Consider the following 26,471-nt stretch of genomic DNA (forward strand, 5'->3'; position numbering starts at 1 on the left):
TGTCTCTCTGTCCTATCCAACAATGACGACATCAATAACAACAACAATAAAAAAGGGCAACAAAAGGGAATAAAGAAATAAAATAAACATAAAAAAACACTTTCCTTGTTAGTTTACTTATCTGGATATTGACAGAGGGGCATGAGAGTGAAAGGGGAAAAAAGCTAGAAGGGGCAAAATAGAAGACACCTGCAGCCCTGCTTCACTGCACCCTGCAGGTGGGGGCCGGGGGCTTGAACCCGGGTCCTTGCGCCTGGAATGTGTGCGCTGAGCCAGGGCACCGCCGCTTCAGACCCAAGAAACGCGTAAAGAGCTGTTGCTAAGGTGCTGATGGGAACTTCAGGCGCTTTAAGCGGAACTTCCTAGGCAAGGAGACTGAGTCGGTCCCACGGGCCCCGGTGGGCGGGGCCTCCGAAGCCGCAGCGCCATGTGGGCGGGGCCCGACGAGGGGCAGGGTGTACGGCGGTGGGCGGGGACTGGGCGGGGCCTGGGCGGCGCTAAGTGGCGGGCGGGGTCTTCACGGGACCCGACGTGGTGGGCGGGGCCCGGAAGCTGGGCGGGGCGTAACGGGCGGGGCTCCGGGGCGGGTTTTAACGTGGCGCGACGAGGTGGGCGTGGTCTCAAGGTGGGGCTCGACGTGACGGGCGGGGCCTTGAGGAGGGAGCGACGTGGTGGGCGGGGCCGGAGCGCGACGTGTGGGCGGGGCCCGCGCGGGCGGGCGGACGTGGTGCAGAGCCTGTGCGTGGTGGGCGGGGCAGATAGACGCGCGCCGAGGAAGCCCCGCCCCCGCGCGACGCGCAAATCTGCCGTCAAAGTTCGACGCTCTTGTTTGTCGCGGCCAGCGCCGGAGTCTCGCGAGATGCGGAGCTTGGCTGCGGAGACTGGGGCGGCGGGCAGCTGAGGTGAGCGGCCCGGGCCGTGCGGTGGCTTCCCTGACGCCGCTCTGCGTAGGAGCCTCCCGGGAAGGGGGAAAGGAAGGAGTGAGGGCGTGAGTGAATGGAGGGAAGAGGGAAAGAATGAGTGACTGAAGGGGTGAGGAGGGAAGGAATGCCTGACTGAGGGAGGGAGGGAGGGAAGGAATGAGTGAGGGAGTGAATGAAGGAGTGAGGAGGGAAGGAAGGAGTGAGTGAATGAAGGAATGAGGAGGGAAGGAAGGAGTGAGGGAGTGAGTGAAGGAGGAGGGAAGGAATGAATGAGGGAGTGAGGGAGTGAATGAAGGAATGAGGAGGGAAGGAATGAGTGAGGGAGTGAGTGAGTGAAGGAGGGAAGGAATGAATGAGGGAGTGAGTGAGTGAATGAAGGAGTGAGGAGGGAAGGAATGAGTGAGGGAGTGAGGAGGGAAGGAATGAGTGAGTGAGGGAGTGAGTGAATGAAGGAGTGAGGAGGGATGAAGGAGAAGGGAAGGAATGAGTCAGTGAGTGAGTGAATGAAGGAGTGAGTGAGGGAATGAGTGAATGAAGGAGTGAGGAGGGAAGGAATGAGTGAGGGAGTGAGGAGGGAAGGAATGAGTCAGTGAGTGAGTGAATGAAGCAGTGAGTGAGGGAGTGAGTGAATGAAGGAGTGAAGAGGGAAGGAATGAGTGAGGGAGTGAAGGAGTGAGAAGGGAAGGAATGAGTGAGGGAGTGAAGGAGTGAGAAGGGAAGGAGTGAGTGAGGGAGTGAGTGCGTGAAGGGTGAGGAGGTGTAGTGAGCGTGTGGCCCTGGCAGGCCTGGATGCAGGGCCTGTGCAGTGAGGCACGTGCACGTAGTGAGACGTCTGCCCGAACCAAGAACCAACCGGAGTGGCCCGTGGAGATGCGGCCTCAGGACCAGGCGCGCTGGTGCCTTCGCGGTGCTGACCGGGTGCCGACCTGACCGGGTGCTGACCGGGTGCTGACCTGACCGGGTGCTGACTGGGTGCTGACCTGACCGGGTGCTGACTGGGTGCTGACCTGACTGGGTGCCGACCTGACCGGGTGCTGACCTGACGGGGTGCTGACCTGACCTGGTGCTGACTGGGTGCTGACCTGACTGGGTGCCGACCTGACTGGGTGCTGACCTGACTGAGTGCCGACCTGGCCGGGTGCCGACCTGACTGGGTGCTGACCTGACCGGGTGCTGACTGGGTGCTGACCTGACTGGGTGCTGACCTGACTGGGTGCCGACCTGGCCAGGTGCCGACCTGACTGGGTGCTGACCTGACCGGGTGCTGACTGGGTGCTGACCTGACTGGGTGCTGACCTGACTGGGTGCCGACCTGGCCAGGTGCCGACCTGACTGGGTGCTGACCTGACCGGGTGCTGACTGGGTGCTGACCTGACTGGGTGCTGACCTGACCGGGTGCCGACCTGACCGGGTGCTGTCTGGGTGCTGACCTGACCGGGTGCTGACTTGACCGGGTGCTGTCTGGGTGCTGACCTGACCGGGTACTGACCTGACCGGGTGCTGACCTGACCGGGTGCTGTCTGGGTGCTGACCTGACCGGGTGCTGACCTGACCGGGTGCTGTCTGGGTGCTGACCTGACCGGGTGCCGACCTGACCGGGTGCTGTCTGGGTGCTGACCTGACCGGGTGCTGACTGGGTGCTGACCTGACCGGGTGCTGTCTGGGTGCTGACCTGAACGGGTGCCGACCTGACTGGGTGCTGACTGGGTGCTGACCTGACTGGGTGCCGACCTGACCGGGTGCTGACCTGACTGGGTGCCGACCTGACCGGGTGCTGACCTGACCGGGTGCTGTCTGGGTGCTGACCTGACCGGGTGCTGACCTGACCGGGTGCTGTCTGGGTGCTGACCTGACTGGGTGCCGACCTGACCAGGTGCTGACCTGACGGGGTGCTGACCTGACCTGGTGCTGACTGGGTGCTGACCTGACTGGGTGCTGACCTGACTGGGTGCCGACCTGGCCAGGTGCCGACCTGACTGGGTGCTGACCTGACCGGGTGCTGACTGGGTGCTGACCTGACTGGGTGCTGACCTGACCGGGTGCTGACTGGGTGCTGACCTGACCGGGTGCTGACTGGGTGCTGACCTGACCGGGTGCCGACCTGACCGGGTGCTGTCTGGGTGCTGACCTGACCGGGTGCTGACCTGACCGGGTGCTGTCTGGGTGCCGACCTGACCGGGTGCTGACTGGGTGCTGACCTGACCGGGTGCTGACCTGACCGGGTGCTGTCTGGGTGCTGACCTGACCGGGTGCTGACTGGGTGCCGACCTGACTGGGTGCTGACTGGGTGCTGACCTGACTGGGTGCTGACCTGACCAGGTGCCGACCTGACCGGGTGCTGACCTGACTGGGTGCCGACCTGACCGGTGCTGACCTGACCGGGTGCTGACCTGACCGGGTGCTGTCTGGGTGCTGACCTGACCGGGTGCTGACTGGGTGCCGACCTGACCCGGTGCCGACCTGACCGGGTGCCGACCTGACCGGGTGCCGACCTGACACTCAGTGCCCGCGACCACGCGCCAGGCTAAGTAGGTGCTTCCCCAGCTTCCCGGACTGTTGCTCACCTGGTCGTGCCAGCGGATGAAGAACCATCAGCTCAGTGACACGGGTGACACGGCGGCTGGGACCATGTCGTGGGCCTCACCTGCAGACGGCTGCTGAGTGAGGAGAGGGATATCGGTTGACCCTTCTCTGCATCTAAGTCGAGTTATTGCTGAACCCTGACACGCTCTCCCAGTGAGTCCTTACTCTTTTTTTTTTAATATTTATTTATTTATTCCCTTTTGTTGCCCTTGTTTTATTGTTGTGGTTATTATTGTTGTTGTTATTGATGTCGTTGTTGTTGGATAGGACAGAGAGAAATGGAGAGAGTAGGGGAAGACGGGGGGCGGGGGGAGGAGAGAAAGACAGACACTGGCAGACCTGCTTCACCGCCTGTGAAACGACTCCCCTGCAGGTGGGGAGCTGCGGGCTCGAACCAGGATCCTTAAGCCGGTCCTTGCGCTTCTTGCCACCTGTGCTTAACCCAAGTCCTTACTTTTCTACCTTGCTCGAGTCAGGAGGGAAGGAAGGAGTGAATAGGGAAGGAATGCATGACCGAATGAGTGAATGAAGGAGTGAGGAGGGGAAGAATGAGTGAAGGAGGAGGGAAGGAATGTGTGACTGAGTGAAGGAGTGAAGGAAATATGAGTGAATGCAGTGAGGAGGGAAGGAATGAGTGACCTGGAGTGAGTGAATGAATAACCGAGGGAAGAAGTGATTGTAAGCACATGTGAGGAATTGCGGGAAAGAGTGAACGAGTGATCCAGGGAAAGAGTGATTGACAGGGAATGAATTAGAGAAGGAATGAGTGAATGAATGAGGGCATGAAATAAGTGAATGAGCAAACAAGGTGTGACCGAATGAGTGAGGGAAGGAGTGAAGGAATGTGTGAATGAGTGAATGATAGAAGGGATGAGTGATGGAGAGAGTGAGGGAGTGGAAGAATAAGTGAGTATAAGAGGGGAGGAGTGGTTGAGGGAGGGAGGGCGTGAGTGAATGAATGAAGGGGATGGAGGACTAAGTGAATGAGGGAGGAGGGGGAGCTAGTGGGGGCAGGGCGCGGGTTGAGCAGCAGGAAGTGCTGGGCACCTTGGGCTTGGCCCTGAGCAATTGTTAGGGCCGCGGGGCTGCGCACCTGGCTGAGCACACGTGTCACAGTGACCCGGGTTCGAGCCCCCATCCCCACCTGCAGGGGGAAAGCTTCGCGAGTGGTGAGGCAGGGCTGCAGGGGTCTCTCTGTCTCTCTCCCTCTCTATCTCCCCTTCCCTCTCGATTGCCGGCTGTCTCTGTCCAGTAAGTCAGTAAAGATAATAATAAAAAGAGAAAGGAAATTTAAAGTTTATTTTATCAGAGACAGAAATTAAGAGAGGGCGAGACAGAGACACCTGCTGGCCTACGTCACTGCTTAGGAAGCTCTCCCCATGAGAGGCGAAGCAGGCCTGCAGGTGTCTCTTTCTCTCTCTCTTTTTTAAAATTTATTTTATTTCCTAAGACAAAAAGGAACTTAGAGGGAAGAGGGAGATAGATACTGCAGTCCTGCTGCACCGCTCGGGAAGCTTTCCCCCTGCAGGTGGGGAGGGGGGCTCGAATCTGGGTCCTTGCGCACTGGAATGTGAGCCTCAGCCTGGCCCCTCTCTGTCTCCCCCTCCCATCTCAATTTCTCCATGTCTGTCCAATAATAAGTAAAGTAGTAAACAAACAGAAAGGCAGCGTCCTTCCTGCAGGTGATGAGCTGGGACTTGAACCTGCGCCCTTGCACATGTGAGAAATTTGAGGACGACCCTGTGGGGAGTGGGCAGGGTGCCGCAGTGGGGAGAGCTGGGGGGGGGGTTCTTGGGCTGAGGGGCTGCTGGGAAGCGCTCTGGCAGGTTCGCAATCTGAAGGGACCCATAACATCAGCCTGAACCCTGTCCACCTGCCCACCTGACCGTCCCACTCACACCTGTCCCCATCACACACCCCTCTGAGCGAGCGAGAGGGAAAGGAAGGTGAGTCCCACCTGGCAGGCTGCCTGGTGGTGGCGGCTGCCTGAAGCTGCCCCCTCTCCTGAAGTGAGTTTGAACTCTGAATTGACTCAGGTGTCATGTGTTGCAGAGGGAGGGAAGGCCCCTTGCATGGAAAACCAACTCCCTGCCTCCCTTCCTCACTCCCTCCCTCTTTTCTCTTCCCCCCCTCCCTTTTTTCTCTTCCTCCCTCCCTCCCCCAGAGGAGATGGACTATGAGCACTTGGACTTGGACGACGGGCCTTTCGCCCCTTTGCCCCCTCCGGCCTCGCCGGGAGAAGCCGAACCCGAAGCTGAAGCGGAACCGGCTGCAGGTGTGCAGGCCTGGGGGGCAGCCCAGCCCCCACTCGGACCCGGGGCGTGGGATGCTGCCCTGGGCGGTGCCCTCTGAGAGACCCGCAGTCACGCTCCGCTCCGTTTGCTCTGTTTGACCCCAGAGGCGAGAAGAGTTCCCGTCCCTGCGAGGAGAGCCGCTAAGCGGAGTGCCCCCCGGCTGGACGCCCAGAGGTCGGTGTCCTGGGCCCCGAGCCTGGAGGAGGGGTGTCGGGGGTGGGGGGCGAGGAACCCCAGCCCCTCTGCACCGCGGGGAGCAGGCCCTCTGTGTGCTGGGCTTGAACCCTGAACCTTGTGCATGCCTGGCTCTCCTCTCCTTTGAACCTTTCTCCTCCTCCCCCATTATTCGGTGAGGCAGAGACACTGAGACAAGAGGGGGAGAGGGAGAGACAGACGGCGCGGCCCTGCTTCACCGCTCCTGGGGCGCCCCCTGCAGGTGGGGCCAGGATGCTTGGACCCTGGTGCTCACAGGACTGTGTGCTTAGCTGGTGGGCCGCTGCCCGGCCCCAGCACTTTTGCTTTACGCTCATTTTTGTTATGTTTATGCTCCAAGTTCTTGGGTGGAGTGACTAGAGACCAGGTATTTGTAAAGGTTTCTTCCTTCCTTTTTTTTTTTTTTTTTTTTTTTTACCAGAGCACTGATCATCTCTGGTTTATGGTGGTGCAGGGGATTGAACCTGGGACTTTGGAGCCTCAGGCTTGACAGTCTGTTTGCATAACCATTATGCTATCAACCCCTGTCCTGTTTCTTCCTTTTTTAAAAAAAATTTTTTCCTTTTATTTGTTTATTTTCCCTCTTGTTGCCCTTGTTTTTTTATTGTTGTTATAGTTAATATTGTTGTCATTGTTGCTGGATAGGACAGAGAGAAATGGAGAGAGGAGGGGGAGACAGAGGGGGGAGAGAAAGACAGACACCTGCAGACCTGCTTCACCGCTTGTGAAGCAACTCCCCTGCAGGTGGGGAACCAGGGGCTCGAACTGGGATCCTTACGCCGGCCTTGTGCTTTGCTCCACGTGCGCTTAAACCTCTGCGCCACCGCCCGACCCCCTGTTACTTCCTTTCTATCTTTCTTTCTTTCTTGTTTGGCAGGAACTGTTTTTTCTTACTTTTTTTTTGATTTGGACATTCTAGAAAACGTGAAGCTCAATCATATTTTTGTTCACAGGTTAATTTCAGAAAGAGGGCTTCCAACACTAAGGCATGTGTTTGATAAAGCAAAGTTCAAAGGGAAAGGCCACGAGGTAAGAAGGCCCTGATATTCGCTGTAGAGTTTGCTTTAAACAGCTGTGCAGTCAGGTATGTCGCCACCCAGGTCACCTCAGGGCTGCATGGGGCTAGTCATTCCTCATCTTCCTTGGGAGACCCATGTTCTGAAAAGGAGCTAGCTGGAGGGAGAAAGGGAAAGCTCACTTGTAGTCTCGAAGCCTGGCCTCTCTGGAGCTTGAACCTGGGGCCTCAGAGCCTCGGGCCTGAAAGTCTGTTGCATTACAATTCTGCTGTCTCCCAGCCCCCTCGGCCAGATTTTTCAAAGGTGTGATGAGTGAGGGCCCAGAGCACCACTCTTCTGTCTCTTGCATCTGTGGTGTCCCGCTTCTTTTGTCTTTTGCTTCTTTCTGGAGTTGGGGATTGAACCCAGGACCTCACACATGCGAGACAAACGCTCTGCGTGCGAGGCAGCGTGCCAGATCAGGCCCGTGCTTTCACCCGTCTAGATGCGCAGTTTGGTTCGCCGCCAGGAGCATCCCTGGGCTTGGAGCTCCCACGGCGAACCCGCTGCTCCTGCTGGTGTTTTTTCTTGTTTCTTGGAGCCCCGCTCAGCTCTGGCTTACAGTGGTGCTGGGGATTGAACCTGGGACCTGGGGACCTCAGGCGGGAGATGTGTTTGCATGTTTATTTTTCTGATAGCACAGGAATTGAGAGGGAGGGGAGAAGGGGAGAGTCACCTGCAATGCCACATCACTGCTCGTGAAGCTGCCCCTCTGCAGACTGGGACTAGGGCTTGAACTGAGGTGTTTTTTGTTTTTTTTTTCCCTTTTTGGCCTCCAGGGTTATTGCTGGGGTTCGGTGCCTGCACCATGAATCCACTGCTCCGGGAGGCCATTTTCCCCTTTTGTTTCTCTTGTTTTTTATTTATTTATTTATTTATTTATTTATTTATTTATTTAAATTTTAATTTCTTTATTGGGTAATTAATGTTTTACATTCCACAGCAGATATAATAGTTTGTACATGCATAGCATTTCCCAGTTTTCCATATAACAATACAAACCCCACTAGGTCCCCTGTCATCCTTCTTGGACCTGTATCCTCCCACCCACCCACCCCAGAGTCTTTCACTTTGGTGCGAACCCTTGTTTTTTTTTTTTTTTTTTATCAGTGTTGTGGTTATTATTGCTGTCCTTGTTTTTGGATAGGACAGAGAGAAATCGAGAGAGGAGGGGAAGACAGGAGAGAGAGACACCTGCAGACCTGCTTCACCACTCATGAAGTGACCCCCCTGGAGGTGGGGGTAGCCAGGGTCTTGAACTGGGATCCTTATGCCAGTGCTTGGCTCTTTGAGCCATGTGCGCTTAACCCGCTGCACCACTGCTTAACCCGCTGCCCTACAGTCCTTTTAAAAAAAAAAAAAATTTAGATTTTTTTTTAAATTGACTTTATGTTATAAAGACAGCCAGAAATCCAGATGGAAGGAGGTGATAGGGAGAGAGACAGACACCGGCACTTACAGAGCTCTCCCCCTGCAGGTGGGGGCCAGGGGCTTGAATCTGGGTCCTTGTACATTGTAACATGTGCATTCAGCCAGGTGTGCCACCACCTGGCCCCTATTTTTCTTTAGTTTTTTTCCCAGAGCACTGCTCAGCTCTGACACTTAGAACTATGAAGGGGTTGAACCTGGGACTTTGGAGCCTCAGGCATGAGAGTCTCTTTGTATAACTATTATGCTGTCTACTCTGCCCTGTTTAGTTATTCCTAGCAGATAAGTTGATGTCTTTTATTAAAACTTAATTACATACTTTTATAGCTCTGAAATATACTCATGATTACCTTTTTTAAAAAGTATTTTATTTATTTTTGAGAGAGATGCAGAGAGAGACACAGAGAAACAACAGAGCATTGCACAGCTCTGGCTTATGGTGATGCGGGGGATTGAACCTGGGACTTCGGAGCCTCAGGCATGAGAGTCTCTTTGCATAGCCATTATGCTGTCTACCCTCTGCCCTTGTGATTACCTTTTAAATTTCATTAATACTTGGTTAATTTCATATAGTGGATTCCCTCTCCTCTGATTTTTATTTTTCATTTTGATAGAGACAGGGAAATTGAGAGGGGAGGAGAAGACAGAGTAGGAGAGAGACGGAGACCCCTGCAGCCCTGCTTCACCACACATGAAGCTTTCCCCCTGCGGGTGGGGACCGGGGACTTGAACCCCGGTCCTTGCACACTGTAATGTGAGCGCTTGACCAAGCGCACCACCGCCTGGCCCCCCTCCTCTGACCTGAAGACATGTACTTGCAGTGCTGTCGTAGACTGCGGTCCCTAAGCTCTTAGTAAGTGCTTTTGTTTCTCAAGGTTTCCTAACCTTGTAACTGCAAAACAACCCCGGTGACTTTGACATTTCTATTCAGTTTTCGAATCTGCTGGCAAAGGGAGCTGCTGGATGAGTTTTCTGTTTAGCATTTTGATTTTTATGTGCCAGGCTGAAGACTTGAAGACACTGATCAGACACATGGAGCACTGGGCTCACCGGCTATTCCCTAAGCTGCAGTTTGAAGATTTTATTGACAGAGTTGAAAGCCTGGGAAATAAAAAGGAAGTCCAGGTAGGCGTCGAGATGATTATTCCGAGTAGCATTCAGAATGCTAAATTCAGCTGAGGCTAATAGCCATGTGAGCTCTGCATTCTGCAGTGTGTCTTGGTGGAGAGCAGGGGAGGGAACCGTGCTTACCTGAAGAGCAACAAAGAATTAAGAAGTGGCCATTTCCCCACAGATGTTATTCATGAAAATGTCCAAATGAATCTGTTTTCAGACATGCTTAAAACGGATCCGACTTGATCTCCCTATTCTACATGAAGATTTTGTTGGCAGTAATGGTAAGAATGCAGGTGTCCCCACTTCCCAGTGGCTTTGCTTTTGAAAGTGGGTCTGGTTGGGAGGGAGACTAGCATCCTTGCCCTGTGTTGAATATATAACCCAGCGAGTTAAAATACCCGAGACCGTCTTAAGACGCGGTGGTGTCTGGTCTTTCTTTTTTTTTGTCTCCAGGATTATTGCTGGGGCTCGGTGCCTGCACCATGAATCCACTGCTCCTGGAAGCTATTTTTTTCCCCTTTTGTTGTCCTTGTTGTATCATTGTTGTGGTTATTGTTGTTGTTGGATTGGACAGAGAGACCGCTTTCAGGTCCGAGGCTCGAGTCCTGGCCGCATCCCAAGGCAGAGCTGAGCAGTGCTCTGGTTTAAGGGGGCAAGAAAGCCAGGTGTGTGGACGTTAGAGTAAGCTCACCCTCAAAGTTCAGTCCTGTTCTTAACCCACAATGAACTCCCACTGTTGGCTTGTTTGATAGGACAGTGAGAAATTGAGACAGGGAAAGGGAGACAGGGAGATAGAGACACCTGCAGCCCCGCTTCACCACTCCTGAAGCTTCTCCCCTGCAGGTGGGGACTGGGGCTTGAACCAGGGTCCTTGTGCTTGGTAATGTGTGCATTCAACTGGGTGCGCCACTGCCGGGCCCCTAGCTCCTGCTTTCAAAAAAAAAAAAAAACGGGTGCGTTTTCTGAGAGGCAGAGACCAGAGGGCTTGGAGCTGGGCCCAGGCGAGCGGAGCTCATGTCCTGCCTCGCTTGTCCCTTGGGCTGCCTGCTCTTCCCAACCCCTCTGGGCTTCAGTCTGGAGTTTTGTCATCTTTGGGGATTCACTGTGTAGGGGTGACTTCTTCAAATAGAGACAGAGACTGAAAGGTGGAGAGTGAATGCGACAACAGTCCCGCCCGAAGCCGTCCACAGTGTGGGGGCTGGCTCGACCCTGGGCGGAGGCTGCAGGGGCTGTTGAAATGAGTTACTTCCCGGCGGTACCGTGACATCGCAGCTGCTGTTCAGTTAAAAGCTGCACGAGCTCTTCATCTTTTTGTTTTCTCCAGAGCCCTGCTCAGCACTGGCTAATGCGGGGATTGAACGAGCCCCAGGCGGGAGTCTCTGTGCAGAACCACTGTGCCATCTTCCCCTCCTGTCCCTAAGCTCTTTTTCTACCGAGTTTCATTCTGTAGCTGCACTGACGTGTCTCTCGAACCTCAGATGCAGCGGAGGACGACGATGGCCACAACGCATTCACGACCGGGTTCGATCCTTTTTTGACAAGCTCCTCTGAAGCTGAGAGGTTTGCCTTCGAGCCAAATAGAAGCGTGACAGAAGAGCAGCAGCAGCGGATGGAGAGAAACAAGCAGCTGGCCTTGGAAAGGAGGCGGGCGAAGCTGCTGGCTCCCAGCCCGGTGCCGGGAACCGGTACGCTCCTTCAGCTGGGTTAGCTCGGCTCGCTCTGGGCTGCCCTGCCCCCTGGGAATCTTGGCTTCTCTCTGCCCCCGCCTGCCCCCTCCCCCAGTAAAGAGCTCTCGGAATAGAGACGTGCGGTATATCATGTGTATTTCAGAGAGAGAGATTTGGAATCTAAATGAGTCAGGATGGTTTTCTGGATAGATGAGTGTCTCTCGAACAATAATTTGAATCATCCAGAGTTGGTTTTACTGCTTGAAAACCAGAGCTTTTCTGGCCACTTAGTGCCCAGTGCCTGTGACAACCCTGCGTAACGAGCATTGGCTATGGCCCTTGGTGGGTGCCTTGTCGCTCGTGCATGATGCCGGAAGGACCCCGGGGACCTTTGAACTGCTTGTTGTGTGTGTTTCGGTCCTAAAATGCACCATGTTGTACGGTGTCACTTCTGTAAGCAGGGGATTTGCTCGTTGTTGTATCCCTGCCTTAATGTTTGGTCGATGTGCTGCTGGGGTTGGAACTCAGGACCTCATGCCTGAGGGTCCAGTGCTTTCTCCACTGTACCACCATTTAGACAACAACTATTATTGATTAGAGCTCAGCTCAGGCATAGCCAGCTTAGGGTCTCAGGTGCCTCAGTCTTGAGCGTTGCACTCCAGTGGTGCTATCTCCCTGCTCCACCCCGCAAAACAATCAAATAAAGCACATGAGATTTGGACATTAGACAGCCATTTTATTTTTCTAAATGTTTTATTTATTAATGAAAGGTATAGGAAAGAGAGAAAGAAGCAGACATCACTGTGGTACATGTGCTGCCGGGGATTGAACTCAGGACCTCATGCTTGAGAGTCCAGTGCTTTATCCACTGCACCACCTCCTGGACCACACAACTGGATTTCTTTTTTTAAATTATTTTAAAAAATATTCCCTTTTGTTGCTCTTGTTTTATTGTTATTGATGTTGTTGTTGGATAGGACAGAAATGGAGAGAGGAGGGGGAGACAGAGGGGGAAAGAGACAACTGCAGACCTGCTACACTGCTTGTGAAGCAACACCCCTGCAGGTGGGGAGCCAGGGGCTCGAACCGGGACCCTCGCTCCCGTCCTTGCGCTGTGTGCCACCTGCGCTTAACCCACTGCACCAGTGCCCGACTCCCACAACCAGATTTCTGAAAACTACATTTAAAGGGGGCCAGGTTGTGGTGCACCTGGTTGAGCGAACATGTTATAATGCACAAGGACCAGGGTTTGAGCCCCAGACCCCCACCTGCAGGGGGGATGTTTTTTAAGTGGTGAACCAGATCTACAGGTATGTCTCTGTCTCTCCCTCTATCTCCTTCCTCCCCTCGATTTCTGTTTCTATCCAACAAATAAAGATAATGAAAACTTTTCAAAATAAAAACTACACTTAAACACAAGTGGAAATTGGGTCTTGAAGAAATGGGATTGCAAGTTTCACTCATGGTAATGAAATCCAGTGTGACATTATTTTAGTTTAATTGAATTAAATTTATTAACCAAGTATTAAACATTAACCAAATAAATTATGTCTTTTCCCCTTTCTTTTTATTGCCACCAGGGTTTATCACTTGGCTTGGTGTCAGCACTACAGACCTGCTGCTCCCAGTGGACCATTTTTTTCCTTTTTTATTTCTTTCTATTTTATTTGATAGGACAGAGAGGAATCGAGAGGGGAGGGGAGACAAGAGACACCAGCAGACCTGAAATGTCCCCCCTGCAGGTGGGGAGTGGGGGCTTGAACCAGTGCCTGGTGAAGTGTGTGCTCAGATGGGTACACCATTGCCTGGCCCCCAATTATGTCATCCAGGTTTTTCCCTCATATTTTAGGGAGCACATTTATTGGGAGAGAGTAAGGACAGAAAAGGGGAAGAGAGCACAAGCCACGTAGCAGGTAGACCCCAGAAAGAGACTCGAAGGCTGCTGCAGCCTCTGTAGACTTGCCCTTGGAGTGGACCTTGTGCAGCACAAAGCTCCTTTACTTGGGGAAAGCGAGCCGAGGCCCCATTCCTACTCCGAGCTTGGACACAGAGCTCTGTCGGCCAGGTAAGACTGCTCACGTGTCACGTGCTCTCTTTCAGACTCCTCCGTGCTGACACCCACGGCTGCACAGGCGGTGAGTGCGGGTGAGGCCCCAGAGGAGATGGGGCCTGATGGACCTGACACAGACCTTCTGGACAGTGCTGCCCACGAGGAGGCCTCGCCCCCGGAGACGGCGCCGCTGGACCCGTCTCTGTGAAGTGCCACGCGGTCTCACCCAGAAAGGTTCCGGGGGCCCTTCAACTAGGAAAATTCAGCTAACTGGCTGTTGTCCAAGCTTGGGGTCACAGTGCCCTTCATCTCCTTTATCTCGCAGGAGGGAGGGGTCTGGTGTAGCAGACTTCTGCAGGGTCTTATTTCAGACACTTACAGCTACTTTATAAACGTTAGCCTACTTGTACTATTGAGAGCTATGTCCTGAGAGTGACTAATGGCGAATCGCTTCTGCTGTGTGCTCCTTGCTTTGGGAGCTTTAGGAAGGAAGGGCAGGTCTGGGGAGATAGCTCACCCGGGCAGTGTGCTGCTGCTAGTGTGTGTGTGAGACACACACACACACACACGTGTGCGGGTTCCAGCCCAGCCTCCGAAGCACTGGAGGAAGCCTCGGTGTGTGGGCTCCTTCACTCTCCCTGCCTCACTGTCTGTTTTTTAAAAGGAAATAAAATTCATACAGATGATCTCTAGAGGCCTCACGGAAGTATCTCACTGTTTAGTTCTTTATATTTTTCATAAAACGGTTGAGGTTGTGTATCTGCATGTATTTTATGAAGTCACCTTAGTGAGGGTCTTGTGAAAGGCTAATCTGTTGATAATCGCCCAGCTTCCACAGGTGCTACAGACGTTCAGATGTCTAGCAGTGTTTGTGTGTGTGTGTGTGTGTGTGTGTGTGTGTGTGGCATAACAGTTCTGCAGAGACTGTCCTGCCTGAGCCTACAAAGTCGCAGGCTCACCACCAGGCAGAGATGCACAGGATTATAAAGTCCAGGTGTCAATTTAGTGCTTCCATTGATGAGCTGAAGAGAAACTTGGGAATGTCACGAGGAACAGAACACCCAGAAGGTCACAGGCCTTGAGACAGTGACAGGAGCAGAGCTCCAGGCAGCTGGTTCTGGGCAGGCAGTTCCCCCAGGGGAATGAACAGACTGGCTCTTTTTTTTTTTTTGCCTCCAGGGTTATTGCTGGGGCTCAGTGCCTGCACCTCGAATCCACTGCTCCTGGAGGCCATTTTCCCCCCATTTGTTGCCCTTGTTGTTTTTATCATTGTTGTGGTTATTATTGTTGTTGTTGCTATCAGTGTTGTTGGATAGGACAGAGAGAAATGGAGAGAGGAGGGGAGACAGAGAGAAAGATAAACACCTGCAGACCTACTTCACTGCTTGTGAAGTGACTCCCATGCAAGTGGGGAGCCAGGGGCTCAAACTGGGATCCTTACGCCCGTCCTTGCGCTTCACGCCATGTGTGCTTAACCCGCTGCGCTACTGCCCGACTCCCCAGACTGGTTCTTAGAACCAGCCAGCAGGAGGGTTGCTTTTTGTGGAAAATTGGGGCTGATGGGAGCTTTGGAGTGGGGGCTCTCCAGGCCACCAGCCTCTATCACCCAGAGTATTGGGGGACACCTCGCAAAGGAGAGACGCTCACAGAGGAAAACACTTTACTGGAGTGAGGAGGGCAGCTCATGCCCCATGGAGCCTGAGACATCGAGCAGCGCCAAGTCCCGGATCTCCTCCAGCAGCACGTACAGGCTCCTGCCCTGGGTCTGCCGGTACTCACACCCCTCCTCCTGCACAGGGCTGCTCGGGGCCTCGTGCGCCAGCTGCGCCTCCTCCGCGGACCTGGTCACCTCCTTTACCAGCTCGCTCCGGAGCAGCGGGGAGCTCTGCTGGACCAGCTCCGAGTCGGATGTCACGTACGGCCGGTTGCTGATTATTTCCAGCCTGATGGTGTCCGAGTGGCAGCGCGAGGCCTGCACGGATATCTTCACCTGTCACAGCAGAGGAGAGGAGAGGAGAGGGGGTCACTGAGGCACGTTCTTTGCTGGTGAACTGGACCAGCGCTGAGCATCAACTGACTCACCGTGACGTGGTCAAATAAATGCAACGTGGCAGACTGCCCGCAGGCCGTGGTGGACGTGATCTTGTTTTGGGATCTTTGAAGGGACCCTGATTTCCACTCAGAGCGGCCATCTGGGCCAAATGAGATCACTAGGCCGTCTTTATTTCTTAGATAAGCAGCACCTTTAATCTCGAACCTGAAAATAAAAATGCCAGGAAGAAGTAAAGTGATGGAAGTAGTGTGGTCCGGGAGGTGGCACAGTGGATAAAGCATTGGACTTTCTAGCGTGAGGTCCTGAGTTTGATCCCCAGCAGCACATGTACCAGAAAGATGTCTGGTTCTTTCTCTCCTCCTATCTTTCTCATTAATAAACAAACAAACAAAAAGATGGAAGTATCCTCAGCACAAAGATCTTGTTCCTTGGGAGTTAGCAGATGTGCTTCTAGATTAAAGACAACTTCCTGTCATTTAACTCCAAATATTTATTGAGCAGGTGGAAACAAAACACTAAAGAAAATAAAATCCCCTTCTAGGGCTGATGTACTGGATTCTATCTAATCTTTTATTATCTTATTTATTTTAAAGATTTTATTTATGAGAAAGACAAGAGGACAGAGAGAAAGAACCAGACATCACTGGTACATGTGCTGCTGGGGATTGAACTCAGGACCTCATGCTTGAGAGTCTAATGCTGTATCCACTGTGCCACTGGACCATCTATCTAACCTTTTATACTTAGTAAATCCTTACTTGGTAGAAACAGAAATTGAGAGGGCAGAGGAGATAGGGGAGAGACAGAGACAGCTGCAGACCTGCTTCACCAATTGTGAAGCCTCCCCCCTGCAGGTGGGGAGCGGCAGCTTGAATCTGGGTACTTGGCCCACTGTAGTGTGTGTGCTCGACCAGGTGCGCCACCCCTGACCTCACCTTTTAGACTTGTCCAGTGAACTTTGTATGACATTTCACACACATAACTAATATGTGTGTGTGTGTTTGTGTGTGTTTGCCACCAAGGTTACTGCTGGGGCTCTGCACCTGTATGGTCCACCACTCCTGTCCCCTAACTCCTGCCTTTCTCTTTTTGAGATAGTGAGAGACAGAAAGGAGAGATGCCACAGCACTGCCCCCTGCTTGTGAAGTGTGCTCTCTCCTGGCCCTGCTTGCTAAGATATTCAAGTCAGTGGTATCTAAGTTGCTCTTTAGGTTTGAAATCTTTAGCATGATTTCCTTTTTTTTTTTTTTTTTAATACTTTATGAGAAAGACAGGAGGAGAAAGAACCAGACATCACTCTGGCACATGTGCTGTCGGGGATTGAACTTGGGACCTCATGCTTGAGAGTCCAAAGCGTTACCACTGCGCCACCTCCCGGACCACATGATTTCCTTTTTAAAATGCTATTATTATTATTATTATTTTGGTCTTATTTGCTAGTGAGTGAGTGGAAGAGAGAACCAGAGCATACTTCTGGCACATGTGGTGCCAGAGGTTGAACTCAGGACCTCACGCCTGAGAGCCCACTCGCCAGCCGCTAAGGATGGCTCCTTGGGTCTAGTGTCGGGCGCCACAAACCTGGGTATGAACACGAGCACGCCGTTCGTTCTGATAGAGTAGATGACCCCGTCAGACGTGCAGCGCTCATCGAGGTCGGGGTCTTTGTCTTTGAAGTACATGCACTGGAAGAGCTCGGTGGACTGTTTCTGGCAGTGCTGTGCAGCCTGGGAGGAGAAACATGAGTCAGCGTGAGGGGGGCTTCCTGGGAGGAGCGGGGGATTCCCTGAAACACATGGTAAAACCGTTCCTGTGCACCCTCTCTGGAAACCCAGCTGCTAGTATTATTCCCTTGAAAATGCCTAAGAAAAGCTGCTTATGAGAAAGAAAAAAAAAAAAGGTACTTAGAGCCTGCTCAGCTTCATCAGATTTGAGACAGCTCATCTCAGAGGTAAAGTATCACCTGGCTATGTGGCCCTGTATTTTATTGTTTTGTTTTTTGAAGCAGAGAGCAGCTCAGCTCAGGCTTATGGTGGTGCAGGGACTGAGCCTGGCAGCTGTCTCCCGACACCTGACTTTCCAGTAGAGCTCACCAAAGCCTGTTGCAGAAGGGTGAGTTAGAGCTATAGTTCTCGGGGTCGGTTTAATAATACAGAACAAAATGTTATTGGCTTGAGGGCCAGAAAATTATCTTGTTTTTATTTATTTTATTTTTTGTCTCCAGGGTTAGTGCTGGGGCTCAGTGCCTGCAATGAATCTACTGTTCCTGGGGGCCATTTTCTCCCTTTTTGTTCCCCTTGTTTATTGTTGTTTGTTATGTCGTTGTTGGATAGGACAGAAAGCAATTAAGAGAGGAGGGGAAGATGGGGGAGAGGAAGATAGACACCTGCAGACCTGCTTCACAGCTTGTGAAGGGACCCCCCTTGGAGGTGGGGAGCCAGGGGCTCGAACCGGGATCCTTAGCTCCAGTGCTTATTGTGCCATAACCCGGTGTGCCTACCTCCTAGCCCCCAGTTTTTTTTTCTTAATTTTCCCAGTGTGGCTAGTACTAGTATCTATATAACTACTGCACAGGACACACACGATCAGGCATTTTGGTGGTTTCTAGCGTTTGCTTTTTTTTTTTTGACAGGACAAATTGAGGGGAGGGGGGGAGAGTAAGGGAGAGACACCTGCAGTATTTGCTTCACCACTCGTGAAGCTTCCCCCCTGCAGGTGGGGAGTGGGGGCTTGAACTGGGGCCCTCAAACTCTGCATTTCCCAGCTCCAGAGTCTAAGGCCTGCCCACTGTGCCACCACCAAGGCCGTGGGGTGAGCGAGCGCGTCCCACTCACCCTGTTCCGGTTGTTGATATGCCTGCACAGCTCCTCCAGGTCTTTGTTGCTCGGCAGAGGGTCCTTCCCTCCCGCCGTATCGCCAGAGATGGTGGCCATGAGCATCCGGTGCACTATGATGTCCGCATATCTTCTTATGGGAGACGTGAAGTGAGTGTATTTGTCCAGTGCGAGGCCTTAAGAAGAAAGACGACAAGGTCACGGTGAGCTGAGGGTAGAGCGGGGCGGGGGGCTGAGGCCGCACCCAGAGGGTTGGCTCACCGTAGTGCTGGAAGTCCTCCTCTGCGCAGTCGCCCGTGGAGAAGTACAGGGCGTTGGACATGGCCTGGGTGGCCATGGCGCGCAGCAGCTTGTTCACCACGGGGTCGCTGGGGTCATTGGCGTTGTCCAGAGAGTCGGCCAGGGTTTTGTTGGACCTGCCCAAAGAAAATGGAGGCCTTTCCTGAGTGCGCAGCATCGTCGACAAGCCCCTCACCCATCTGACTGCCTTCACCTTCCTCTGCCAGTGGCTCCAGCCCTAACACATCCCAGAAGCAGTGGCATTCAGCTACAGCTCACGGGTGTTTTTATTTTCACTTTTCCGGTGTAGGGAAATGAGTGTTTACTGCAGTGAAGCAGGGACAGGACAGAGTTTGGCTTTCCCAGAGCCCTGCTCAGCACTGGCTATGGTGACGCTGGGGATTGAACCTGGGAGCTTTGGTGCCTCAGGTAGGAAAGGCTGTTTGCAGAATCACTGTGCTATCTTCCCATGTCCTATCTTGTACTTCTTTCTCAATTTGTCTCTATCTGGTCAATTAGTCACTCAACTAACCACTCACACAAATCAGTCAGTCAGTCACACAGCAGTCAATCAGTTACTCAGTCATTCACTCACTCACACAACAGTCAATTAACCAGTCACTCACTTATCACAAGATAGTCAGCCAGTCACTCACTCATTCACTCACAGTCAATCAGTTATTCACTCACACAGTCACTCACTCCTCACTCACACAGTAGTCAGTCAGTCGGCCATCACTCACACAACCAGTCAGTCACTCAGTCACTGATTAGTCGTCACACAGCCAGCCATTCAGTCATCACTCACACAGGCATTCAGCTATCAGCCATCACTCATTTATCGTTCAGTCCCTCAGTCATCACTCACATAGTCATCACTCAGTCAGTCAGTCCATCAGTCATCACTCAGTCGTCAGTCATCACTCACAGTCATCACTTACTCAGTCGTCAGTCATCACTCACAGTTGTCACTCAGTCCGTCAGTCATCACTCACACAGCCATCAGTCACTCAGTCCGTCAGTCATCACTCACACAGTCATCATTCAGTCATCACAGTCATCATTCACTCAGTCGTCAGTCATCACAGTTGTCACTCAGTCTGTCAGTCATCACTCACACAGCCATCGGTCACTCAGTCCGTCAGTCAGCACTCACACAGCCATCGGTCACTCAGTCAGTCCGTCAGTCATCACTCACACAGCCATCGGTCACACAGTTAGTCTGTCAGTCATCACTCACACAGCCATCGGTCAGTCCGTCAGTCATCACTCACACAGCCATCGGTCACTCAGTCAGTCCGTCAGTCAGCACTCACACAGCCATTGGTCACTCAGTCAGTCCGTCAGTCAGCACTCACACAGCCATCGGTCACACAGTCAGTCTGTCAGTCATCACTCACACAGCCATCGGTCACTCAGTCAGTCCGTCAGTCATCACTCACACAGCCATCGGTCACTCAGTCAGTCCGTCAGTCAGCACTCACACAGCCATCGGTCACTCAGTCAGTCCGTCAGTCAGCACTCACACAGCCATCGGTCACACAGTTAGTCTGTCAGTCATCACTCACACAGCCATCGGTCACTCAGTCAGTCCGTCAGTCATCACTCACACAGCCATCGGTCACTCAGTCAGTCCGTCAGTCATCACTCACACAGCCATCGGTCACTCAGTCAGTCCGTCAGTCAGCACTCACACAGCCATCGGTCACTCAGTCAGTCCGTCAGTCAGCACTCACACAGCCATCGGTCAGTCCGTCAGTCCGTCAGTCATCACTCACACAGCCATCGGTCAGTCCGTCAGTCAGCACTCACACAGCCATCGGTCACTCAGTCAGTCCGTCAGTCATCACTCACACAGCCATCGGTCACTCAGTCAGTCCGTCAGTCAGCACTCACACAGCCATCGGTCACTCAGTCAGTCAGCACTCCGTCAGTCAGTCCTTCGGTCGCGCTCGGCCCCGCACTCACCGGGTGTCGATGCGGAAGCCCCGGGCGCGGGCGCTCAGCAGCAGCTCGGCGAAGGCGTCCTGGCGCGGCGCGGGGTGGCGGCGCAGCAGCGCGCGGTGCGCGAGGCCCCGGCACAGGCGGCGCGCCACCCAGTGGTTGGCGAGGATCATGCACTCGGCCACCGTCTCGTGCACCTCGAGCGGCGCGCGCGGCCGCAGGTCCCGGAGGCGGCCGTCCGCCACGCGCACGCGCAGCTCGGCGCCGTCTAGCTGCAGGCCCCCGCGCAGGGCCCGGCGCGCGCGCACGTGACGCGCCACGTCGGTGAGCAGCTGCAGCGCGGCGCTCAGCTCCCGCAGCCGCTGGTCGCGCGCCGCCGCCGCCAGGCCCCGCAGCTCGGGCAGCTCCGCCGGGCGGCCGTCCAGCAGCGCCTGCGCCGCCTCGTAGCTCAGCTGGAAGGACGAGCGCACCACGCTGCGGCCGAACCACACCCGCCGCACGTCGCGCGAGCCCGGGGCCAGCTCCCACAGCACGCTGACCGCCAACCTGCGGGCGGGCACCGGTCAGCCCCGGGCGGAGACGCACGGACGCACGGACAGACGGACGCACGGACGGACACAGAGGGGAAGGGCCCGGGGGCCGGGCGGGAGAGTCCGCCGCTCGGCTGGAAGACCTAGGCCCTTTCAAGCCTTTCCACTTTTTCCCCCTCTTTATTTTATTTATTTTATCATTATTATTTTACTTTAAAAAATTCATTCCCTTTTGTTGCCCTTGTTTTATTGTTGTAGTTATTATAGTTATTCATGTCGTCGTTGTCGGATAGGACAGAGAGAAATGGAGAGAGGAGGGGAAGACAGGGGGAAAGACAGACACCTGCAGACCTGCTTCACCGCCTGGGAAGCGACTCCCCTGCAGGTGGGGAGCCGGGGGCTCGAACCGGGGTCCTTTCGCCGGTCACCTGCGCTTAGCCCGCTGCACGACCGTGCGACTCCCTATTTATTTATCTGTTTTACCAGAACACAGCTCAGCTCTGGCTTATGGTGGTGCGGGGGACAGAACCTGGGACGTTGGAGTCTCAGGCAGGAGAGTCTGTTTGCAGAACCATGATCCTGTCCCCCTCCGCCCTTTTTCCCTCTTGATTTGCTGGATAGAGACAGCCAGAAAGTGAGGGGGCGGGGGAGACGGAGAAGGAGAGAGAGAGACACCCGCAGCTCTGCCTCACTGCTCGGAGCTCGGGAAGCTTCCCCCCCTGCAGGCGGGGGCGGGGGCTTGAACCCTGGTCCTTGAGCATTTCAACATGAGCGCTCAGCCAGGTGCGCCACCGCCCGGCAGGCCCCTCTCCCTCCCTGCTTCTGCCTCTGTCCAGACAGACACCGGCCGGCACGGGTGCACAGAAAAGACCGCGTGACTGTGCACGGGGGCCCCGGCCCCGTCCTGCAGGGGCGCTTCCTGGAGAGTGAGGCAGGGCTGCCGGCCTCTCTCCACACACAAATCAATCAAGTCACAGGGAGTGAAAAGATGACAGAGACAGAGACAGAGAGGGGAAGGACACGAGTGCATCCCTCGGGCACAGGCGGTGCTGGGGGTTGAACTTGGGACCCCATGCTGGAGAGTCCAGTGCTGCATCCATGACGACCGAGGCCCTTTAAATCCTTTAAAAATTTTCCTCTTTATTTATTGGATAGAGACAGCCAGAAATTGAGAGGGGCGGGTGAGAGACAGAGACACACCTGCAGCCCTGTCTCACCTCTCGGGAAGCTTCCCCCCCTGCAGGTGGGGGCCGGGGGCTCGAACCCGGGTCCTTGCGCGCTGTAATGTGAGCGCTCAAGCAGGTGCCCCAGCCACCGCTGGGCCGGGGGCCTTTCAAATCCAACGGGGTGACAGGAACCCACTATGGCTGAGAAGGGAGAGGACACGTGGGCGCGAGATTCGGAGTGTCACCCCGGCACTCCACAGCCACAGCCAGGATCCAGCTCTCCCTCTCTCTCCGATTAATAAATATCCTGAAAGGGGCAGGGGACTAAGTCCCGACCTGCGACCTGCGTGGTGCTCTAATAAAGCAGCGACTAAGAGGTCAACAGAAGGCGAGAGAGAAATGGGCAGGGAACATGAAGGGCTGACGGCAAGGGAGATCTCTGTGACACGGTCAGATGTCTTTACCCATCGCAGGGAAATGCAAATTTAAGAATACTCTAAGACTTACTTCATCTATCAAATTGGGAAAGGGGGGAAAAAAAAAGCAAAAAAAAAAAAAAAAATGCCATGTTGTGTTGGCAAGGCTGTGGGGAAGCATCTGTGATGCTGAAGGTGAGGCTATAATTGGAGCCACCCCTGTGGAGGTCAGCCAGGAGACATCTGTCTAAACATGAGTGCATGCAGTTCTTTTTATTTTTACTGGAGCCCCGCTCGGTTCTGGCTTGAAGTGATGCTGGGGCTTGAACCTGGGACCTTTGGTGCCTCTGGCGTGAGAAGCCTTTGCAGAATGATTATGCGATCTCCCCAACCCCATGGCGCCATTTCTATTTCAATATTTATCGATCCAGGAGGTGGCACAGTGGGTGAGGTGCTAGACTCTCAGGCATGAGGTCCTAGTTCAGTCTCTAGCATCGTGTGTGCCGGTGTGATGCTCTGGGTTGCTCTCTTTCCTACTTTCGTTAGTAAATTAAAAAAAAATAATATATATATATATATATATATAATCTTAATTTGGGCCAGGAAAATAGCTCAGCTGGACAGTTCGCTGCTTTGCCATGGGTGAGCCCCAGGTCTGCGCCCTGCCCCCACCGCACTGGAGGTAACTTTCAGTGCTGTGGCTTCTTTCACTTTGTCTGTCTGTCTGACTCTATCAGAAAAACTCACCCTGGAGTAGTGACGCCCTGGTGGTCACAAACAAAGTAAAAGTTTTAATGTATTGACTTATTTACCAGAGCACTGCTCGGCTCTGGATGATGGTGGTGCCAGGTGCTGAACCTGAGACCTTAGGAGCCTCAAGTCTGTTGAGTAAACCACTGTTCTATTTCCCCGCCCCCATAAAACGTTTTGTTATTATTATCTATGGCCATCACTGGGGCTTCCCTGCTCCCACCCTGACTGATAGGCCAGAGCAGCAGTAGCTGGGCTTGAACCCGTGTAGCTCACATATCAAAGCGGGTGCACTATCCAAGTGAGCTATCTCCCCGGCCCTGAATAACCTATTCCAAAAGACCCATTTATACACTACGGAGACAGAGAGCATCACTGGTATAGGTGATGTCGGGGCTCACAACGCAGAGCGCAGGCCATGAGCCGGGACTCCGGTCGCTGAGACAGTCGAGCGTTTGACCGAGTGGCCACTTGCAGGGTCTCCCTGCAGGCCTGCTGTACTTCAGACACGTGGAGACAGGCCCGGGGGGTGCACCTGGCTGAATGCATGTGCTAACCGTGCACAAGCCCAGACGTCAAGCCCTCGATGCCCACCTGCATGGGGGACAGCTTCACGAGTGGTGAAGCAGTGCTGCAGGGGTCTCTCTCTCCCTATCTCCCCCTCCTCTCTTGATTTCCCTGCCTCTACACAGAAATAAAGTACCAAAAAAAGCACTATGTACTTAAGAATGAGGTCCTGAGTTTGATCCCCAGCATGGCCTGTGCTACAGTGACATTCTCTCTCTCTCTCTCTCTCTCATAAATGAACAAGTCTCTCTGTTTGCCAGAACCCTGCTCAGCTCTGGCTAATGGTGGTGCTGGGGGACTGAGCTGGGACTTTGGAGCCTCAGGCATGAGAGTCTCTGCAGAACCACTATGCCCTCTCCCCAGCCCCAGATAAATAAATCTTATAATTAAAAAAAAAAAAAAGTGAAATGGGGAGTCGGGCATTAGCGCAGCGGGTTAAGCGCACATGACGCAAAGCACAAGGACTGTCTCAAGGATCCTAGTTCGAGCCCCCGGCTCCCCACCTGCAGGGGAGTCGCTTCCCAGGCGGTGAAGCAGGTCTGCAGGCGTCTTTCTCTCCCCCTCTCTGTCTGCCCCTCCTCTCTCCATTTCTCTCTGTCCTATCCAACAATGATGACATCAGTAACAACCATAACTACAGCAATAAAACAATAAGGGCAACAAAAGGGAATAAATAAATATTAAAAGATAAAAAGAAAACTTTAGGGAGTCGGGCGGTAGCGCAGCAGGTTAAGCGCATGTGGCGCAAAGCACAAAGACGGGCGTAAAGATCTCAGTTTGAGCCCCCGGCTCCCCCACCTGCAGGGGAGTCGCTTCACAGGCGGTGAAGCAGGTCTGCAGGTGTCTGTCTTTCTCTCCCCCTCTCTGTCTTCCTCTCCTCTCTCCATTTCTCTCTGTCCTATCCAACAACGACGACACCAATAATTAGAACAATAAAACAAGGACAACAAAAAGGGAAAATAAATAAAATTTTTAAAAATGTGAAATGACTTATGGTCCAAGTAATTTGGCAGTTTTGTTGGTAACAGCACAGGACTGGAAACAAGCCAAATTCCCCGAGTTAAGTAACCTTTATTAGTACAGAACGGTCCCCAAGATACGTTGATTTGAAGGAGAACAGTAAGGTAATGAACATTATGCATTTAATGTCATTATCTGTGTTCCAAAAAAAAATCCCTCATTCTCCACCTTGAAAAACACGCAAGAAATTGGACACCGAGGGGCACGGGGGGGCTATCGCTGAATATCTTTCCGACCCTCTGGACCTGACTCTGCGGCCTGAATCACTGCTATTATCTCCTCCAAATGACTGTAAACATTAAGCGGAACCACTAGCGAAGTGGCTGAGACTTGGGCCCAACAGCCTCGAGCAAGGGCTCCCTGCACACAGCTGTCTGCATCTGTCCCGAGGCCTTAGCTGGCGCATTTTATTTTTCATGCAGTGACAGGAATGAACTCAGGCCTTCACACACATCCATCAGTACCGCCGACTGTGCCCTGGCCCAATTTCTTTTCTTTTTAATATTTATTTCCTTTTGTTGCCTTTGTTTTATTGTTTTAGTTGTTGCTGTTGGATAGGACAGAGAGAAATGGAGAGAGGAGGGGAAGACAGAGAGGGGGAGAGAAAGACAGACACCTGCAGACCTGCTTCACCGCCTGTGAAGCGACTCCCCTGCAGGTGGGGAGCCGGGGGCTCGAACCGGGATTCTTATGCCGGTCCTTGCGCTTTGCGCCACCTGTGCTTAACCCGCTGCGCTACAGCCTGACTCCCCCTGGCCTAATTTCCTTTTTTTTTCTTGGCCTAATTTTCATCACTGCTATTTTCGTGGTGGGAACAGACCCCACTGCCTCCCCACAGAGCCACGCGCAATGCAAGGCCTGCACTGTCTCCACTGAGCTATCTCCCAGGCCCCGGCTAACGCAGAAAGTCAAGAACGGGGGTGAGCAAGACAGCATGATGATTCTGTAAAAGAGTTTCCATGCCTGGTGTACCAAGGCCACAGGCTCAGTCTCTGCACCTCCACGAGCTAGAGCCAAGCAGTGCTCTGCTTCTCTCTCTCTGTCATTAAAATAAGACAGAAAAGAACAGGGTTGCAAGACAGCTCACCTGGTAGTGTCAGCCTTGCGTGAGCAGGACCCAGGTTTGAACCCCAGCCCCACATGGGAACATCACAGCACCAGAAGAAGCTCTGTGCTATGGTATCTCCAGGTTTTATTATTATTATTATTATTCTTTTTTAAAGCCAGAGCATTGGTCATCTCTGGCTTATGGTGGTGTGGGGGCTTGAACTTGAGACTTCAGAGCCTCAGGCACGAGAGTCTCTTTGCAGAACCATTATGCTGTCTACTCCCACCCTCCAGCGCTCTGTCTCCCATAGAAAGAGGCAGAGAAATACAAGATTAAAACAACAAGGGCAACAAAAGGGAATGAATATTTGAAAAAAAATTATAAAAAAAAAAGAGGCAGAGATGGGCGGGAGCATTGTGAGGCCACAGTCAGCGCTGGGGGGGGGGGGTGCAACAGCAGAGGGAGAAGCAGCCTCGGGGGGGAGAAAGGAGAGAGGAGGGAAAGCTAGAGAAACTCAGCTGCCCATGTCCGGAGGGAG

The 26,471-nt window shown here is 53.4% G+C and overlaps 2 protein-coding genes across 6 annotated transcripts in view; one reads left to right on the top strand and one right to left on the bottom strand.

Moving 5' to 3' along the window:
* The first annotated feature begins 774 nt into the window (after positions 1–774).
* On the top strand, positions 775–15,453 carry TIPIN (TIMELESS interacting protein). 5 transcript variants are annotated; one of them, XM_060174289.1, is made up of 10 exons: positions 923–947; positions 3,468–3,663; positions 5,676–5,781; positions 5,905–5,974; positions 6,967–7,042; positions 9,499–9,621; positions 9,830–9,893; positions 11,091–11,297; positions 13,380–13,563; positions 15,127–15,453. In XM_060174289.1, exons 3-9 carry the CDS (start codon positions 5,676–5,678, stop codon positions 13,535–13,537), a joined length of 804 nt encoding a protein of 267 aa, XP_060030272.1. In that variant the 5' UTR covers positions 923–947; positions 3,468–3,663; the 3' UTR covers positions 13,538–13,563; positions 15,127–15,453. The 5 variants fall into 5 exon arrangements, with proteins under 5 accessions (XP_060030269.1, XP_060030270.1, XP_060030272.1 ...); XM_060174286.1 differs by lacking the exons at positions 923–947; positions 15,127–15,453 and adding an exon at positions 775–902 and having other exon boundaries at positions 13,380–14,015; XM_060174287.1 differs by lacking the exon at positions 15,127–15,453 and having other exon boundaries at positions 888–988; positions 13,380–14,015.
* DIS3L (DIS3 like exosome 3'-5' exoribonuclease) overlaps positions 14,976–26,471 on the bottom strand; it is a 29,814-nt gene continuing 18,318 nt past the window's right edge. Inside the window, exons 10-15 of the mRNA XM_060175705.1 lie at positions 20,461–21,000; positions 18,475–18,629; positions 18,214–18,389; positions 16,961–17,106; positions 15,412–15,586; positions 14,976–15,319 (exon numbers count right to left, since the gene is read on the bottom strand). Coding sequence (XP_060031688.1) covers positions 14,990–15,319; positions 15,412–15,586; positions 16,961–17,106; positions 18,214–18,389; positions 18,475–18,629; positions 20,461–21,000 — 1,522 coding nt within the window. The 3' untranslated portion in view covers positions 14,976–14,989. The remainder of the gene's footprint in view (positions 15,320–15,411; positions 15,587–16,960; positions 17,107–18,213; positions 18,390–18,474; positions 18,630–20,460; positions 21,001–26,471) is intronic.

This window comes from Erinaceus europaeus, chromosome 16 (genome assembly GCF_950295315.1).
Source record: "Erinaceus europaeus chromosome 16, mEriEur2.1, whole genome shotgun sequence".
Lineage (NCBI taxonomy): Eukaryota > Metazoa > Chordata > Mammalia > Eulipotyphla > Erinaceidae > Erinaceus > Erinaceus europaeus.

Bases quoted from the DNA above. Each gene is read 5' to 3' on its own strand.
- TIPIN (XM_060174286.1), top strand. From the start codon at position 5,676: ATGGACTATGAGCACTTGGACTTGGACGACGGGCCTTTCGCCCCTTTG. The intron at 5,782-5,904 runs GTGTGCAGGCCT...GTTTGACCCCAG, and splicing joins TGAAGCGGAACCGGCTGCAG to AGGCGAGAAGAGTTCCCGTC. The intron at 5,975-6,966 runs GTCGGTGTCCTG...TTTTGTTCACAG, and splicing joins CCCCGGCTGGACGCCCAGAG to GTTAATTTCAGAAAGAGGGC.